This window comes from Melanostigma gelatinosum, assembly GCF_949748355.1.
Source record: "Melanostigma gelatinosum genome assembly, chromosome: 10".
Taxonomy (NCBI): domain Eukaryota; kingdom Metazoa; phylum Chordata; class Actinopteri; order Perciformes; family Zoarcidae; genus Melanostigma; species Melanostigma gelatinosum.
This window is the reverse complement of record NC_136643.1, coordinates 11,799,502-11,817,562: the sequence shown is the minus strand read 5'-3', so window position 1 is coordinate 11,817,562 and position 18,061 is coordinate 11,799,502. Positions and strand designations below refer to the sequence as shown.

The 18,061-nt window shown below is 43.9% G+C and overlaps 1 protein-coding gene across 1 annotated transcript in view; it reads left to right on the top strand.

Annotated features, from left to right (window-relative positions):
* The window catches only part of il1rapl1a (interleukin 1 receptor accessory protein-like 1a), a 142,693-nt gene that overhangs the window by 91,802 nt on the left and 32,830 nt on the right, over nt 1-18,061 (top strand). Inside the window, exon 6 of the mRNA XM_079276787.1 lies at nt 8,763-8,837. Coding sequence (XP_079132913.1) covers nt 8,763-8,837 — 75 coding nt within the window. The remainder of the gene's footprint in view (nt 1-8,762; nt 8,838-18,061) is intronic.

Genomic DNA, 18,061 nt, shown 5'->3' with positions numbered 1-18,061 from the left:
TCGTGATTGTCATTTTTCTCCTCAACTATGACGCACAGGGGAGACCGTAAAGTCTCGAGGACACCTCTTTCTCTCCTCTCCCCTCAGCATCCCTGCTCTCTGCTCGCCATTCTGTAAACAATAGACCCAGGAGAAAAAAAGCTGCTCATTCATTTCAAACACTATTCACGTTCCCCGACTGCTTAATTGAACCTCTTACTGTGAATACAATGCAAGTTCCTCTATCAACCTGCGCAAAATGTAATCCCTGTTGAGAGTCTGGAAAAACAAATTAAGACCGTCTTAATGGGGTTGCTTTTTTTAAGTCGAGAATAATACTGCGTTGTACCGGGTGGAGGCACATACTTCCTGAGGGTTTGTTTTGTGCAGCCACTTGAAGTCTGACACCAGGTGATTCTTTGGCTTATTGATGTTGAGTTATAGATAAAAGGCCTGTTAAAGTTTGAGAGGGGGGGGGGTGGAGCCTGCAGACAGCTCTCCCGTAGGAGGAGACGGCGGTAAGATTATTGGACGGAAGCAACTGCATTTAAAAGGGGGCAGAGCTCTGTTGGTCGGGCACACACACACACACACACGCACATGTACGCCCACACACGCGGGTACACACACCATGCTGAGAGGGCAGAATCGCGGTAAACCTCCAGCAATCAATAACACATTTTCTCAGTCTGTTCCCTTCGTGTGTCTCTGTCCCTCGCTCTCCGTCTTTGGCTTTGTCGAACAGCTTCCTCCTCTTTTTGTCAAATTCATCTTCGCGCGGTCGCCATGTAGTGCTGCTTATTAGGTAATGATTTATTAAATGTAGTTCCCAATTGGCTAGTTAACACGCTCTGCAAATGAGCACGGAACTGACACGAGGGCACCTGCTTTTAAATTCCTCTTTCTTCTTCCTTCACAATGATATGGACTATTGAGGCCTCACAGCTGGAACCCTTCTTTGAACAGCTTGATCGCTGTCGGACCGTCTCTTAGAGAGCTGCTTGGTCGTAAAAACTCGAAGGAGCCGCTGTTCCCGGGAAGGGGCAAATTGTTCTCGCTTTTTCCGCGATGATGGCCATTTGAAGGTGCTAGCAACGTGATGCAGGAACCTGTCTACTCATATTCGTGGGGGAAAGAATGCACGCTCCCGTTGCTTTTGATGTTGAAGTATTTCAGCTTTGCCAGAGGCAGAGCTCTTAGAGAGCACAACAGTGGTGGACGGTGGGTGAGCGTGATGTGGTTCAGGATGAATATAACTGCTTTTATTAGCTTCCTCTGGATGACACCATCCAGCTCACTGCTCAGCTTCTCTCATGTGGGAAACGGCCGGGCCGGGAATTGAATTCCTTCTACTCTGAGGTGACTTTATAAGGGAATCATATACAGGGTGGTTATTGCACCATCAGGAATGTAATGAAACTGGCTCAAAGGTGACAACAGTACAGTGGAAGGTCACTGTTAATATATGGTGATCTCCTGCTGTGGAATATAGGAGTCTGCCAGCCATAGAGGAGAACCGAGGCTTCTCTATTCAAGCTTAGCGCTGGGAGACTCACAGGGACTCTGTGTTTGCTCAAGTCTCCATCCTCCTATTTTTACCTTTCTCATCTAGCTTGACTGCCTTTGTTGGTTAAAAAATGCTGAAAACCTTTGGGAGCCAAGAGGACAACACAGGCCTCTGTTCACAGCCTCACAGTTTGTGTGTGTGTGTGTGTGTGTGTGTGTGTGTGTGTGTCCATGCATGAACTGTGTGTGAATGTCCTTTTGTCCATGTCTTTTTGTATGCCTGTATATGTACCTGCTCACCCATACACTCACTGTATGTGCCAGTAATTTATACATTTGATTTTTTTTTTCTATATTTTCACCGTTTACCATCAGAACATATTTCTCTTCAGCAAATCCTGCCCTGATTTATTTTTGCTTCAATTTAAGGCAATTTCTGTAATTTCATCACTGTGTAAATATTCATATGTCACTGTAGATGTCACACAAATAATATGAACTCAAAACATATTAAAACCACAAATGCAGGCCTGGGATTGAAATGATTATGATGATGAATGGATTTTTGCTAAATTAAAACATAACGAAAATCCGTGTCGTTCATAACTGGACTTTTAAGCGTAATAACTGTGCCTTTGGGCTACAGCACAAGAAAGTAGGAAATAACAACAATACACACAATTAAAAAAAGAAACCATTTAACTTCGTGGCCTATTTAAGAACACATATCAAGGAAACATCAGCTAATACTGCAAGTCAAGTACCAATCAATTATTTTGTGAATTATTGATTTTTTTTTATTTCACTGATTATACCGTGTATTAAAAATACACTCAGCCCCACAATTTGAACGGCTAACCGAAAAAGCCCAGTGATCCAAGTATCTCAGCTCCATCCTGAATTCATTCATTTGCTGTTTCCCTCCAGTCAGTCACCCAGAATAATCCATCTGGAAAGTCCAGTGAGCTTTTCCGCTACCAAGCAGAAATGGGATTGTGGATGGCTTATCACAAAGCTTATATCCACAGAGTCCCACTCTGTGTTAATGTGTCCACATGTAGGCCTGCATACATCTTGTATTGTTACTTACATCTTGCAAAATAGATTTTTAATCTCAATGGGACTACCTGGTTAAATAAAGGTTTAAAAAAATAAAAATAAAAATTTAATTCAAACGTATTCGGTTCGTCATGCGTACCGAACCGTGAGCCTCGTACCGAACCGTTCAATATGAATACGCGTATCGTTACACCCCTAATTAGACATAAGCAGAGGCTCGGTCATCTTCCACCGCATACGTTACAAGTTGCTTAACATTAGAAGCATATCGTGCATCCCAAGTTAAATGAACACAGGCCAACTGTGAGAGTTTCCAGAGACACGTTGTGTCACCCTCTGAAATGAATGCAGCCTGGTTTGCTGCAGAGAATAGACAATGCCTCTGCCCTGAGGATACATCAATATTGTATCGCGAATCATTGATCCCAGAGCATAAAATTTGCTCAAGCATACCATTCTGGTCCCCCAAAGACACATATTCACACAGGAGACATTAATTGACTCTGCTCACAGACAACCATGTCATACAGTACATGTCAGACCCAGACAGGATCAGGGAGGAGGGACTGGCTAGAGTTGCCAACGTTCACCGAGTCTCTTACCAGCAAAGCTGCAACATTTTGTGCTTATAACTTGTCCTCAAAGGTTTTTTTTGGGGGGGGGGGGGGGGGTGCTGTGGCTCAGGAGGTGGAGGGGATTCGTACCTCCTGTTGTCCACTTGTCAAAGTGTTCTGTATCAAGACCCTGCTAGCTGTACGAGCTATAACGGAAAGTCATTTGGAGTCATTATTTCGTGATACAGAGGTTTGCATTACATGGCTCTAATTTGTTCATAAGCGACAGGGATAAATATGGCGATGCAGTTGCTGTTTATGTTCAGAGTCGTATTCCAGCCAGGCAGTGATATCACTTCATGTTGAATGAAACAGGGGCTCTGTGGCTACATTTATAAATGCCTGAGCACTGCTCCACAGCTGTATATCGGTAGCTCTGGGTTGGGGTGATCATAACTTGGTTGCAGTTCTGAAAAGAACCAAAGAACCAAAGAACCAAAGACTGGTAGACAGAATATAAAATGTCTTACAAAGGATTCAGTCAGGAGTTATTTGAAGAGAAGACTAAGAGTTGAGCTGATTATGTAGCGAAGATGATCCGAAGAAAGTGCTTAATGTGTTTATGAAATTATTTATGAATATTGCAGATAAACGTGCACTCTTGAGAAAGTTCGATCAAATGGTGCACCGTGGATTGATGATGAGCTTAGGAACTTGATGGCCCGGCGTGATGATGCCAAAAAAGTTGCAGATAGAAATGGAACCTCATTGTAATCTAAGAAATGCTGTGACCACACTTAATAAATTGTAAGAAAAAAGGAACACCCCAGCTGACCTCATGTTGTCAGCTAATGGGGATCCAAACATACTGAACTGTCTTTTAGAAATAAGAATTAAAAAATCATACATGTATTTTCTAGCGATGCTGTCACAACCTTTTAACGGCTCGTGTTTAATTACCTGTTAATGCCTATGTGTGAATTAGAGGTAACTTCAAAAGCCTTTTGTCCATTCAGGTAGAAAAAGAAGCTTTATAAGTGCAGTCCATTTACCATTTTACAAGAACGCGGGAAGTGAAAATCGTTTGGCGCCGAACCTGCAGGTGGTACGCACTTGCAACCGTCACATAAATGCAGCATAATAGTCTCACAGCACAGATCTGACACATTGGACCAAGAGTACATTTTTATTTTTATTTAAATTAAATTAAAAAAACATATATATATTTGTGATTAACATGTCTTTAGGAAGTAGCATATAGTCCTACAGGGATGGGAATAAATCCTGATTCTGACATTGAATATAACTTATAATCACAGACATGATAAATCCATTACTTATCCCACAACGCTTTAACAATCTTTTATTAAGTTCACAGCTCACCAGATACATTTGCATGTTTAATTACCTGTTTATTTCGACAGTTGCTTAATTCCTGACGTTGCCTGCTAATGGCAATCAGAGACTCTTTCCTTTGTTCGGAGGTACCCCCCCCCCCCCCCCCCCCCCCCCCGAACCGTGATAATTGATGTATTTCCCATAAAGAAGTGGTAATTAAGATAATGAGATTTTCAGAAACAAGTGTAGCATGCCAAAATGATGGGGAGCGTGTGTTTCTTCACTTTAGCTTCATAAATGTTCCTGTTGTGTTCTCTTCATTTCACCAGCTCCACTGTTCTTCTGCTGCTGGCTGCCTCCTATCTGTGCTCCCCTTTACCACATCTGCTTCCCCTCTCGTCTCCCACAGACAGCTTGTCCTCATTTGTTTGCCCAGTGCATAATTGGCTATAGGATCACCCATTGTGTAATTATGTACAGCAGTTTGATATGTAATTAAAATTGTATCAGTATCCAGTGTAATTCGTGCTGTGTGATTACCTATTAACAGTGCAAACAGTTGTGCCTAAAAGCCCATGACCGCCCCCTCTCATTGACACGTCACTGTGCGTCTCTCTCAGTATTTACATCCCAGCAGGTTCTACGTCCGCCCCAAAACCTCCATTCAGATCCACACATAATAAACACCTCGGTCTTCTCACATCAACACTTCCTCCTGACAGCTTAGAGAATCCTTAAATATGTTATCCCGCAGCCTTGAACCAAGCACTTTAGAAGACCACGCAGTCTACATCAGACAAGACCACGCACTTTACTTCAGACAAGACCACACACTTTACTTCAGACAAGACCACGCAGTCTACTTCAGACAAGACCACGCACTTTACTTCAGACAAGACCACACACTTTACTTCAGACAAGACCACGCAGTCTACTTCAGACAAGACCACGCACTTTACTTCAGACAAGACCACACACTTTACTTCAGACACTTGACTGCACATCACAGTTAGCTCGGCAACATTGCATGGCTTGTTCCTCCCAAATACAGACACCAAAACAGACCAAACAAAGCGCTTGTTAGAGCGCTCTTATAATAAGGCTAAAGAAGAGGGCTTGTGAGGACACTCTAAGGGAACATCTTAATGAAAGCGCCAGGCTAAAAACTGGCCTGAAAAAGCCACCTCTGCAAATTCACGACTACATAATTAGACATGCTTGAAAGGTCTGCTGTTGGGAGTAGCCTCTGTTTTATTCAATAAAGGTTTTTTTTTCCATCATAGCTGCTTTAGGAAGTGCAGAATTAGTGTTTGCCTCCTTAGTGCATGCGATTGTAAGCGGTATGTGTGCTGAATTTGTGTGTGTGTGATGCTCAAAGCAGGTCATACCCTTCCTCTCTGACCCACTATGAACCTGTAATGCATTAAGTTATTCCCATGAATCAATACATTCAGCTCACGGCACACAGAGACGTACCTGCAAGCCTACGTACGATATGTCAAACACGGTACTCCCTCTATAGCCTTATCAACACTCGTGTGATAAGAATGGTCGAGTTCTGAACTCATTTTAAAACAAAAGGAGAAATTCAGAGGTCTACAATTATATCAAACCCGTCATGCTTGCCAGCAGAGAAATGTAGGCTATAATGAGCTTATCATGCCCCAATTTTCCCTCATGATGTAAGGCCATGGCAACAAAAGATAGCGTTGTGAGTTTGAGTGTATATCAGCGATTATACCGAGCTCGAACAAAGTGTTGAAATCAGCAGAGAGAGAGAGTGTTCGTTGGGCTTTGACCTTTTAAAGTAAAGGTGAGCGCAAATAGCTCCGTAATTATACAACTGTTGAAGTATAAGTCTACAACACAGGCCAGTCTGACTGGTTTCACGAGATCCCGCTGATACTCTGCCGTCTTATATTTAAGGACCGAGGTCCGCAACAATGTCAGCACAACTCGCCATCATGAATACGAGTAAAAAGAAATGTCTGTAACTCAACAAAAGCTTCATTCGTCTTTTTGTAACTGAACTAACAATCACATTTAACAAGACAGCACAGTGGCTTGACAAAGGGGGGGGGGGAAATTGCACAGTTTGCCTGAAACGAGGGCCTTGCACCCTGGCACAAAAGCTGTCGCTTTCAGATTACAGGCACTGATCCGAGTGTTCATTGGCCGAGCAGCTGCCGGGTTTATTGCTGGACGGCGGGAGACTCGATGAATATTTCTGTTTTAAATTTTGTTCCCTTTGTGAAATCTTGCTTTTCGAGAATTAGCAATACTGTTCACACGTCAGTGACTTACTGTCACGACTCATTGTCATGGTAATGACATTGCGCTTTTGGTGGTTGAGCCGGAGTGAGTGCGCTCACAGAACACAATCGACTCTAAAAATGTGGGCACGTGCAGTCATACTGGCAACACTCAATCACAAGAACAATGTGTTCTTACATAACTCTTAGAAGCGATCTGGTCCAGATGAGTTTGTAGTTTGGTCTGGATCCAGATCATGGTCTGGACTTAAGTAGCGCCGCAATAAAGCAAAAAGCGTGGTGTGTTGTATCCAAAATACAGTTTTCCCATGCACAATAAGGAAAACACATTCATAAAACAACTTAGCTTTGAGCTCTTTTTTTCCTTTTCCATTTTTTGTGACCAATTTAGTATTGATTTCCCCTTTTTCCCCTCTTGTGTTCATTGGAATGGAAGAGACATTACATATTATGAGAATCAAATATATTAATTATTGTGTTGACATTGCAAAACACATCTACATCTATTCACTACGGCAATTACATGTGCATTGACAATCTACATACAGTTACATTCACATAGTGACATGGAAAGAAATACAAAAATATATAGTGTGAATAATACAGAAAGAGAGAGTACTTGTAGGAGAACCCAAGATAAGCACATTAGTGAGCTTTGCCCTACAGACAAACATTTTGAAAAACAAATTAAATTGCAGTTTATTTTGAAATATAATATTATAATAAACTATGAGCTCTGCTTTTCATGATTCAACAGAATAGTTCATAATTCTCTGACTTGAGAGAACCCACAGCACTGTTGAAGTGCTGATGAGCAATGAGATAAAACTTCCATCTGCTTCAGTGCTGCAGCTCAGACGTATCAAACTTTGAATATGTGTGACTGTGTATGTGTGAGGTAAGACATTGCTTGGAGAAAAAGCATATTAAAAAATGTAAACGCAAAGGCTGTTAGTGCAGCATCTTTCTGAGCGGGATATAATGTACCGCGTGTTAAAGCTGGAGTGTGAAGCTTTTTCTTGGGGGATTCGTAGGCCATAGCCTAAGTCTTCCTCCCATAGCTTCTGCATACTCCTCATGCTCCATCGCCATGGTCTCTCCTTTTTTTACCAACTGTATTAAGACAGCTATACACCTTGTGTATACAACTTGAGTCTACAAATACAAACCAGGACGGCTAAAGGTGGTAATACAGCACAGGTAATATTAAAGTGGTTATGCGTTATAGTGTAAGAAAGTCGCCCCAGACACCACAACGCTGGTATTCTGCGATATAAAGAGAGCTTTCCCAGGCAGTGATGTTCATACGTAAAAGTCCCGCTTTATGGACGTCCAACATATAAACACGACCCCCTCCATTTCTCTCCCTTCGTGTTGCTGTTTAGTCATGTATGTACAAGACTCTCTTTCTGTTCTCCTAACCCTTGACCCCAGGGAGCGCAGAACACAAAAAGGCTTTCAACCACAATAAAGCAGCTGCATGTTCTGTCATTCCCCAGAGGGCCGGCTTCAGCAGCAGGTCTGACATCCGCCGTATGGATGATTAGCATCATTAGAGCATCAGCTGCTCCCTCTCACTCACACAAACAAACACACACACACACACACACACACACTCCATGATGGCTCTTCATGCCTAACACTCATGCAGATTAAATGGTGGTTTGTTCTTGGCAAAGCAGTGATTCATTTATGATCAGAAGTAGGTCAGATGAATGGAACCCAAGGTGTCGAGACACCAGAGAGCGATGTGTCTACACCCAGAGCAAGTTGGGAGAGATGGAGGAATGAGGACAGACAGAGAGGGAATGAGCATTTATTTATGTTGAAGAGGAGAAAACTTCTGTCTGTGCTCTGTGTTCAAAATATCTGTAAGGCAGAAGGGGATGCAAAGGAAAACATTGAGAACCAAGTGCAAGAAGTATATTGGGAACCCACTAAAAATAGCTAAATCTGAATAAATCCTCACTATTCTTCTTCAAAGACCGCTTGCCGGTATTGTTCCTTTGTCTGTTATAATACGATATTTAAATTGTCTTTTCCTCCTTTTCAGCTCCTTTGACCGACAAACCGCCAAAGATCCTGTTTCCCTCGGAAAACAAGATGAACAACATGGAGCTGCAGCTAGGTAAGAGCATCATGGGATTTCCTCCAGCTGCAGTCAGTATCTGTGACACTATCTGTGTCATTTCCAAATGACAGGAAATGGATGACTTTACAAATCCTCTCCAACGCGCCTCCAGGCGCCGAACACAGATTGATGATGGCACTTGTATTTGCTACAGAAGCAGCAAAAGGATAAAATAATTGTTAAAGTGTTTTCCATATATGCAAATGGTGGGTGCTAATGTCCCTCAGGCTGTTTTGTCAACAATGAAGAGCCCATATGGTGCCAGGGTTCCATACGCTGGCTCGCCACATGGAAAGGCGGCTGCTTTCAGTTGCCGTTGTTTGTCTTCTTTGACGTGGGGTCACGATGGGCCTACCATGTGTGCACGCGTGCGTGTTGGTTGTGTTTGGGCTGTTAGTTTTTGTTTTTTCTGCGACAGCATATTGCTTGATTTCTGGGCACAGCCCGCCGTCCACATGGCGTTCGCCTGCTCTATGAATGGCTTGCGTGTCTGTCGTGGCGAAGCCGATCGGACGAGACAGAGGTCTGGAATGGGTGAGGGCTGGATGAGTTTGTGTGACGGAGAGAGGAGGAGGGTGGGGACAGAGACAAAGAAGGTGCGACGATTCTCCGAGAGGTTACCCTTTGTCTCGTATCTGATGCTTTTGGAATCCAGGTAGTTCATTTAAAATGCCTCCACGGTTGGCCGATCAAGAGTGAAAAATTGCTGCTGTTGATAAACTGACAAGCGCGGCCACACATGTCAGCATACTCACACCCGTGCATGAACAGGTTGCACAATGCACCCTTCAGCTATTTGCGTCTTTGTCTTGATATCGCCGGGATTTCAAGGAAAGCTTTGTTTCGTCCGATCAAGCTTTTCTAACAATTCTTAAAAGCCTCTCCGACAGTTATTATTAGTATACGCTTTGTGTTTTCGTGTGTTGTGATGTGTGTTAAATGTTTCGTGCGCTTCATTTTTTAGCCGGTAGTGATTTAGTACTGCAGTTCCATAACATTTGATACTTGTCAGCGACAGTTTTAAAAGACGAATCGTCTAAATCGCTGCAGAAGAGATCGAGATATCCTGACTTTTGGTCCCAGTCGAGCTCCATAGAACTCTGGATCTTGTATTTCCTATGAAGCAATTCAATGGTGTTTATTTTGTGTATGTGTGTAAATGCAGTTCAAACGCCATATTCCCAGTTTGAAATGCAGTTTGTCTCAAAGCCCAGGCCATGGTAACCCGGGTGAGGGTTCGTTTTTTGACAAACCGCCCCCATAGAAGACATTATAATCCTGGCTAATTAGTGACAAATAACAGGCCTTGATATGCGAAACCAGTGGAGTTCCCCGCTAATGGTGTGGTACACGAGGGCTTGACTATACAAGCCCATGAGCAAGGCAATGAAGAAGAGAAAGAAAAAAGAAAGTGTGTGTGATGTTGTGCAGTGAGCCTCCACACTCCCAGAAGAGTGTCTAAAGCCCAGAGACACCGAGGTAAATATTTTACAGCCGGGCTCCATTTTGTGAGCAGAAAAGTTCTCTCTCCCTCCAGACGAGAGTTTCTATTTTGCTTTATTTATTTATTCTCCTCTTCCTTAATATTTGTTGAGTCATGCCCTAAGCAGCTTTATGGAGCAACGTGGCAGATTTATGATAGCCCGAGCGTGCACAGAGAGAGGCTGGTCCCTTATGGCAAGTGGGAGAGAGCGAGACAGAGAGAGAGCGAGAGAGAGAGAGAGAGAGAGAGAGAGAGAGAGAGAGAGAGAGAGAGAGAGAGAGAGATGGGATCCAGTGGAGGCTTGTGGATGGGCAGTAAAATCAGAGCCGTAAGCAGAGAGATAAATCTGCAACACTGCCAGGAAACACAGCCCCACTTTATCTCCTCTGCTGCTGCAACCAGTGCAGATCTCAGACAGCCGCCATAACAGCCAGCTTTAAACAACACACACACACACACACGGACATAAATAGAACACGTATGTTACATAAACTCTCGCAGGGATGTAGCGGTGAAGTCGTAGAGGACGCTGCAGAGAGGAGAACACAAAAGGAACTCAATTAAAGAAACAAGAGTGTTCGTTAAAGGATGAGGATTGGGTGTGTCGGCAGAGAAAAAGATGATGGCGGAAATGACAGAGACAGGGTGTGGGGGGGGGGGGGGGGGGGGGGTCTTGTCAGAGTGCCCCATCCCCTGATATCTCTGCCACTGTGCTCCTTTCAGCTGAGGGGCCAAAATCCCACAGCGCCAGATTATGTCACTCTGAACGACACCACCACCAAATAGCTGCTTGTGTGCAGCTGTCATCACAGATCTACAAGGCCTCAGGGTCCCAGGAGTCCTCAGGTGTGTGTGACTGTGCTAAGACTGGAAGCCGCCCTGTTTACCATCACAAATGTTGCTCTCTGATTTACATTTTTACTTTTCAAAGAGACAAAATCAAGTTTGCGTAGGACGGTTTGGATTTCGTCAGCGGCCATCTACTTTCCCTATTGCCAGATTTAGTGCTGTCCCCCAGTGGTGAGTTGGTTGCGGTCCACTTCTCCAGAATAGGAGCGTGATTCATATTTTTGTGGGTTTGAATTTGTGTGTATGTCAGAAATACACAAGCTTACATTATGCAACCTACAACACAAAGTTCCAAATTTATTCCTTCGGGATGATTTGTCATGGACTCGCCGTCCCGGAGGAGAGTGTCGGAGGGAATCAGCTCACGCTTACGCAGCGCTCCACTCTGAGCGTCTCTCCGCCTCGCTAGCTCTCCCTCTTCGTCACATATACACACTCATGCACTGATATTCGCACATGAACCCCGAGGCACTCGGGGTGGGTAGGTCACACTCGCTCGCGGCGCAGTTCTCGGTGACTGCGGGATAATTGTGCCTGATAGAGGATTTTACTGTCCCCCAAAGCCAGCAGATGGGTGCACTCTAGTGGAAAGGAATTACCGGTACAATCAATTTTTCTGAGAGCAGGACCCAACAACACGGGATGGCCAGAGGATGATGACTCTTACATCTATTTTACTTCAACATGTGCTATTTAGAGACACACACACACAACCACACATCTGTAATAGCCTTACACTTTTTTGTTTTTTTCAATTCAGTCGAATTGCTCCAAGTGGATTAGAAGTAAATCCATGCAGGGCTTTCAAGCAGAGTTCAATTTTGGTCAACTTTTGCAAACAGTCTTGGCGTTTTGGGCAAAAGAGATCCAGAGAGTCTGAAATGCAAGAATATATCACATCAGCTGTGTCACACCATCCCATTTTATTTTTACAATATAGAATGCCAAAAAGGTGCCGCATGGTTTTCATGCAGTCATCAGAACTCTTTGATAAAAATGGTTAGCACCCAAGCTAGCTAGCCTGCTAACAGACAAATAGCTAGCTTAGCTTGCGGGCTATATAGTGACCAGCCGATACTAGCTTGTGACCAGTGTTGGGCAAGTTAGTAAGGGACTGTAAAAAGTACATATTACTCCTTTAAAAAGTAATAATACTTTCCTTATTACTTGGTATGACTCTTTATATTACTATATTACTTTCATTATGTTACTGAGTAACTCGTAACTGCCCAACACTGCATGTCACCTGCTTGCTAAGATGTCAATAGTCAGCTTGCTGACCACCATTGTATGTCACAAAGCACCACATTATTTCATGATGGGGAATGAGTGAGACACGATTAAAATGATGCTGCTTTTTGTTTACCATAACTAGCTCTTTCACTTTAAAGGTGGATATTTTCCTGTTTGTGTTACATGTTGCTGTGACTGTAGTATGTCCAAGCACATTAGTAAAGCAGTCAGGGGTACCAGCAATAAAGACGGGGCATTTATTTAATGTGTATTTGTATAGGGACAAGTATGTAGCATAAACCAATGACACACACCACGGCATTTATAGCCTGAGCTAATTTGCAATGCCTGTGTGTGTGTGTGTGTGTGTGTGTGTGTGTGTGTGTGTGTGTGTGTGTGTGTGTGTGTGTGTGTGTGTGTGTGTGTGTGTGTGTGTGTGTGTGTGTGTGTGTGCGTTTGTATATGGTACTACTAGCTTTAACATTTCTCATTTCAACTGATGATATGCAGTTGTATCACAATCTATAAACCTATAACAACTCACTTTTCCAGGTGCTTACTCTCTCCCTCCCTTATTTCTTTTTTTTATCTGTTCCTCCATCCTTTTATCCCTCACCTCTCTTCTCTCTTCACTGCTTCACAGTTTGACCTCTGCTTGCTTGGAGAGTTGAGGATTTGTCATTGAGGATGTAGGCCTACTGATTTCCCAACGGCTGTTGAACTGGTTAACACTTCATCTTCTCTTCTCTTCTCTTGAAGAACACCGAGCTGTTTTACCACGCATGTCAACCTTGACATGGAGAAGGGTGAAATTGCTCTTTATTGACACATTCTCTGATGGTTCCTTTCACGTTTGTTTGTTTTTTTAGCTAAAACCTGCATGAAAGAAAGATATCTGTAAAATAATGCAATGTTGGTGATAATGGAGTTGGTGATAGAAAGTATGTTAATCATACAGAGAATCCATAAAAAAGAGTGTGTCAGCGAAACAAAGCAAAATGTTTAAGTGTGTGAACGGTCATCATTAATCACTGAGTCCAGGGCTGAGAGCTGGAGCCCGCTGCATGATGAATGGACTAACAGCGCCTCTACACATGCCTAACAGGGAAGAGAGAGGAGCAAAGGCAGGGCAATGAGAAAAACACACCAAGGCAGAGACAGAAACAGCACCACATAGCAGGCAATAAAGACAGACGCACCACCCCGCCGTGCATCGCGTACAGCTGCTTGTTTATTGCCGCCTTGACATTACTCACCACAGCCAGTGAGGCTGGTAAGAAGATGCAAGAGAGGTGTGAACCCATTCTGGAGTCATATCAGGCTCCTGGTTATTATTCCTCTGAGGCACCAGGCTAACGTCGGGCTGTCAGGCGCTGTCTTTGAGCAGCTGCAGTTTTGGCTGGCGTGTCCAGCTCCGTTGGTTTTAATAGACCTTATCAGTGGCCGTTAAGCCGATTCAGCATGTTGGCGGCATAGGCAGTCGCTTAGAAAGAGCTGTCTGACTGGCTGTTCGGCCCAGCGAATCAGTAATTTCATCCATTTGGTGCGGTTTCTCCTTTCGTTGTGTTCTTTTTTTTGCCTTTTACTTCTTCCACTGGCAGCACACAACAGCAGTGCAAAGCAAAGCAAAACTTTTACAGTGACAGTGCCAACTCTGCATCAGACACATTCCTCAATTCGCATCCCACTTAGTCTGCAAAGGATTTGACTTGCATTCCATTTAATTTAAATCCAATCTTCTTGTGTGTTAAACCAGTGAGCATCATAGCTCCAGGAGGCAGGAAACCCGCTTCATGAGGGTTTATTTGAAGGTTTGGATGGTGGATGGTGTGTGTGTGTGTGTGTGTGCATGTGTGTGTGTGTGTGTGTGTGTGTGTGTGTGTGTGTCAGTATTTATAACACGTTATCCAGGCCGTCCAGAGCAATTGTGTTAAATGAGTCACCGGTAACACTTTCTCTGCCCGTTAAGCCAAAGGATGTCTTTAAAGAGAGATGATTTAGGTAATGGTAGCTTTTACCTCGTCTGCCTTTGATGCTCAGGCTCACTGACAGGTAATCAGAGAGAAGGAGCATCCCACTCATCCCTGCATCACACTGTGTTTGATACAACACGGGCAGACAGGAGGAAGAGGCAGACATAATGAGACGCTCTTCCTTTTCAGAGGGTCTGCCGCCCGTTCATGCTCTTCCTCCGGTCACTGCCACTTCTGTTTGGTCAAGGTGGAGAGGGGATGTCATCCAAAAGTGCCACTTGACACACAGGCTGTATACAGGAAGTGCAGTGAAAATTGAGTAACCGAGCCAATAGGCAGAAAGAGATGGATGTACAGTAATAAGAAAAAAGATGGAGGAATGATGGAGGAGTGAGGGAAAAAGAAGACAAGGATAGAAAGAGATGGAGGGAAACAGGAGGAGGGGGAGCTGGCACTGGAATGACATGCATGAACACCAAAGCGAGCAGGGGGAAAGGCAGCTTTGTCATTCACTTTGAAGCTTGCTCCACTTCTGTCTGTCTTACGTAACAGAAAAATGAAGAAAAACAAGTGCCCAAAAAAAAAAAAAAGCGAGGCAGGGCGGAGAGAGAGAGAGAGAGAGAGAGAGAGAGAGAGAGGGAAAAAATAAAGGCAAGACAGAACTTCCAAACTTAATTTCTCTGATGTTTCCGGCAAGCTGAGTTGCCGTATCTGGACGCTGGCGTTAGTCGCCACACCAAGCTTTGGTGTTGAGTGAGGGGTAAAACAGTTAGCGGAGGGAGAGGGAGATCAGTCAGTGGTGTGAAGGGAGACAAGAAAGGAGGGTTGAGAGGAGGCTGTCGGACAGAAAGAAGATAAGGAGACAGAGGGGAGGAATAGAGGAGGAGGGAGGATAAACAGAAAGGAGAGGCGAGGGACCACGCTGAGCATTTCAACCCCAGAGAGCTATCTCTGCAGTAGCTGTCCATCTCTGAGTTACATGAGCCGCTCTCTCCAGCCTCACTGCTGACAAGCGTTTGGAGACCTGAGGCCCCTCACGCACGTCTTCTTCATTAACCAAAGACGACCTCCAGCTGGGGGCCACGGCTCCGTCCAGCTGCTGCACTTTAGCCAACATCTCCATTACGGTTGCCCTCTTTCTGCTGTACTCTTGCGTTTTATTTTTTTATGACAATCAATCTTCATGATGTCACCATCGCCCACGGCAGTCAATGTTGCTATGGAGATCAGTAGATCTGCACCGAACTGCTGCCTGAGGGAGAGTGAGCGCGAGCTCACATCGGTGCATGCGTGTGCGTCGTTGTGTGTGTGTCTTGTGTGTTCATCTTTAATTGCCATCTGCAATCTGCATCCTGAACACAGTCAGTAATTTGAGAGGCCCAGCGTGGGGTAAATAGCTGACACTCATTTACAAGTGTGTTAATGGACTTTTCTCTATCTTTGTCTTTCTTGTTTCCCTTTCTCTCGCCCGCTCTCTTCCTCCTACCAGTCCTCTTCTCTCCCCCTCTCTCTTTCTCCCTCCACATAGCCGTCGCTCTCGCACCGTAACAGCAGCAACATACTGCAGAGCAGAGTAGCAGCAGCGGTATAGAAGTGGTTTGCGCACACAATTTGCATAATGTTATGTATAAATGCATGTTTTAGGTGGATAATTATCTTCAATTTTGTCATTACCATAAATATTGTTGTTGGATTGGCTACGATCGGCTGTTGCTGATTTTGAAGAATAGAAGCAATGCTAGCATGGGGGGTGGGGGGGTTGCTTTCAGTACAGCCAGCTGAAATGAGTTTTGTTTGCTTTTAGTTTACAAAGGTTGTTATTTTCTACTAATGCTCAGAAAAATGCTCAGGACGAAAGAGAAATTGTGGTAAATTAGTTTTTTTTTTTTACGAATTTGCCCAGTGAAAGGATGAGAGAAACCTTCATTTCCTTTCGCTATTTCAGCCTCGCCTTGCCATTTCTAATTCCTCCCTTCTATTCTGCTCTTTCCTCCTACCCGCTTCTTTTCTTCCTCCCTTTACTTCTGTCTTCAGCCCCTGAAATGTGTTATTAGTATTAAACAATGGCAGAATAGGCATTTTAAGTACCAGCTTTACTTTCCCTAATAACTACCCTCCATGCTAATAATTACCCCCTAGGAAACACAAGAAAAAACCCTTCTTGGGTTACTTGCCAATGAGTGTGCAGCTGGGATTGTGTGTGGGTGCACACTTGCTTTGGCATATATGTGGTCAACACATCATTGCAGAGCTTTCTCCTTCATATTTCAGCTTGCTTTATGCGCTCCACTTTACTGACTGCTTACGCTTGTTTTATAAATGACCAAAGCGAAACAGAAACGGTTTATTACACAATCACAATTTCTATTTTGCTGTTGTTCGTTTGCGTGGTATTTGGTCGATGCGATCATTCCTCCTCTTCATGCTGGATGTGAAACAGTCCCTTCATAACACGACGACACCGTCACAGATAAAGAAATCAACACAGTCGTCGATCTGGGCAAAGACCAAGAACTGTGGATGTTGTCTCCTATCTTGCTAAGAGTGGGGTAGCGTTAGTAAGGAAAACGATCACAGCTTCTCACGATTACCTCAACTCGTGATATCTGCCTATATTGAATACGAATGCAATTCCAGTGCTCTTTTTACCCAAATTGAACCTGATTGTTTTAATTTGAATGCCCAGTAGGGTAGCACACGGGCAGGGATCGTGACTGACTGAATGCAACCTATAAAGGAACGGTTCGTAATGACGTTGATGAAGAAGCATTTCTGTCATTTTGCCTTCAGTTGGTAGTCGTCTATGTGGAGAAACACCTGGGGAGATGAGTCACAGTGAGCAGGTGGCAGTTATGTGTCTTCACACCAGGACAGCTAAAGGAAACATAATGTGGATTGGTAACGCCTGGCCGATATTTAATACGGTCAATATTAGTGTTGATACTGATCCAAATTCAGCCCCCGATCAATATATGTGATCTATCCTGTAATTCTGCCGTTCCTGTGGGCTAATAACATTCTCCACATGTCACAACACATCCGTGCTGTCATTAATACCACTTAACTGGCTCATCTTAAACCAACATTGATCTCAGCTACTCAATCTGTATGCGACATTAAGAGAATGGATTGGTTTTGCTCCCTAAACTGAAGATGCTTGCTGTTGTTCTTGCCTCCTTTCACATGGATGAGGTAAATATTCCCCAAACAGACACAATCTGAAGTCTTTTTTAGATATACCTGCCTCGCCTTTAAGCACATCAGATCCATTTGCTTCAGACATGCTAATAGCGCTACCAGGAAACTAGTCTTTCTCTTGTGTGCCGCCTTTATTCTGCCTTACGGCATCTTCTCTATGTTTCCGCAGCGCCGTGGAGACAGACACGCTCGTGCAGTGGGGCGTCTGCAATTATGCCGCCTGATTCCAACCAAAACAGAAAGCGCTCCATTTAGTATCCCGAGCAGACCCTTAACCCAAGTGCTGCATCATCATAATCATTATCGTCATCATTGTCATCACAGTGTTATATAAGAGAACTGTAAAAATAATTTTTTGTGATTAGCGCTTTACAGTCAGGGAGAGCGTGAAATGGCAGTGACTTTAAGGGGCCGTCTTTATACCAGCATTGGCTGTTTGTTCAGACGCTTGAAACATCCTTCAATGTACAAAACGTGTGACATAT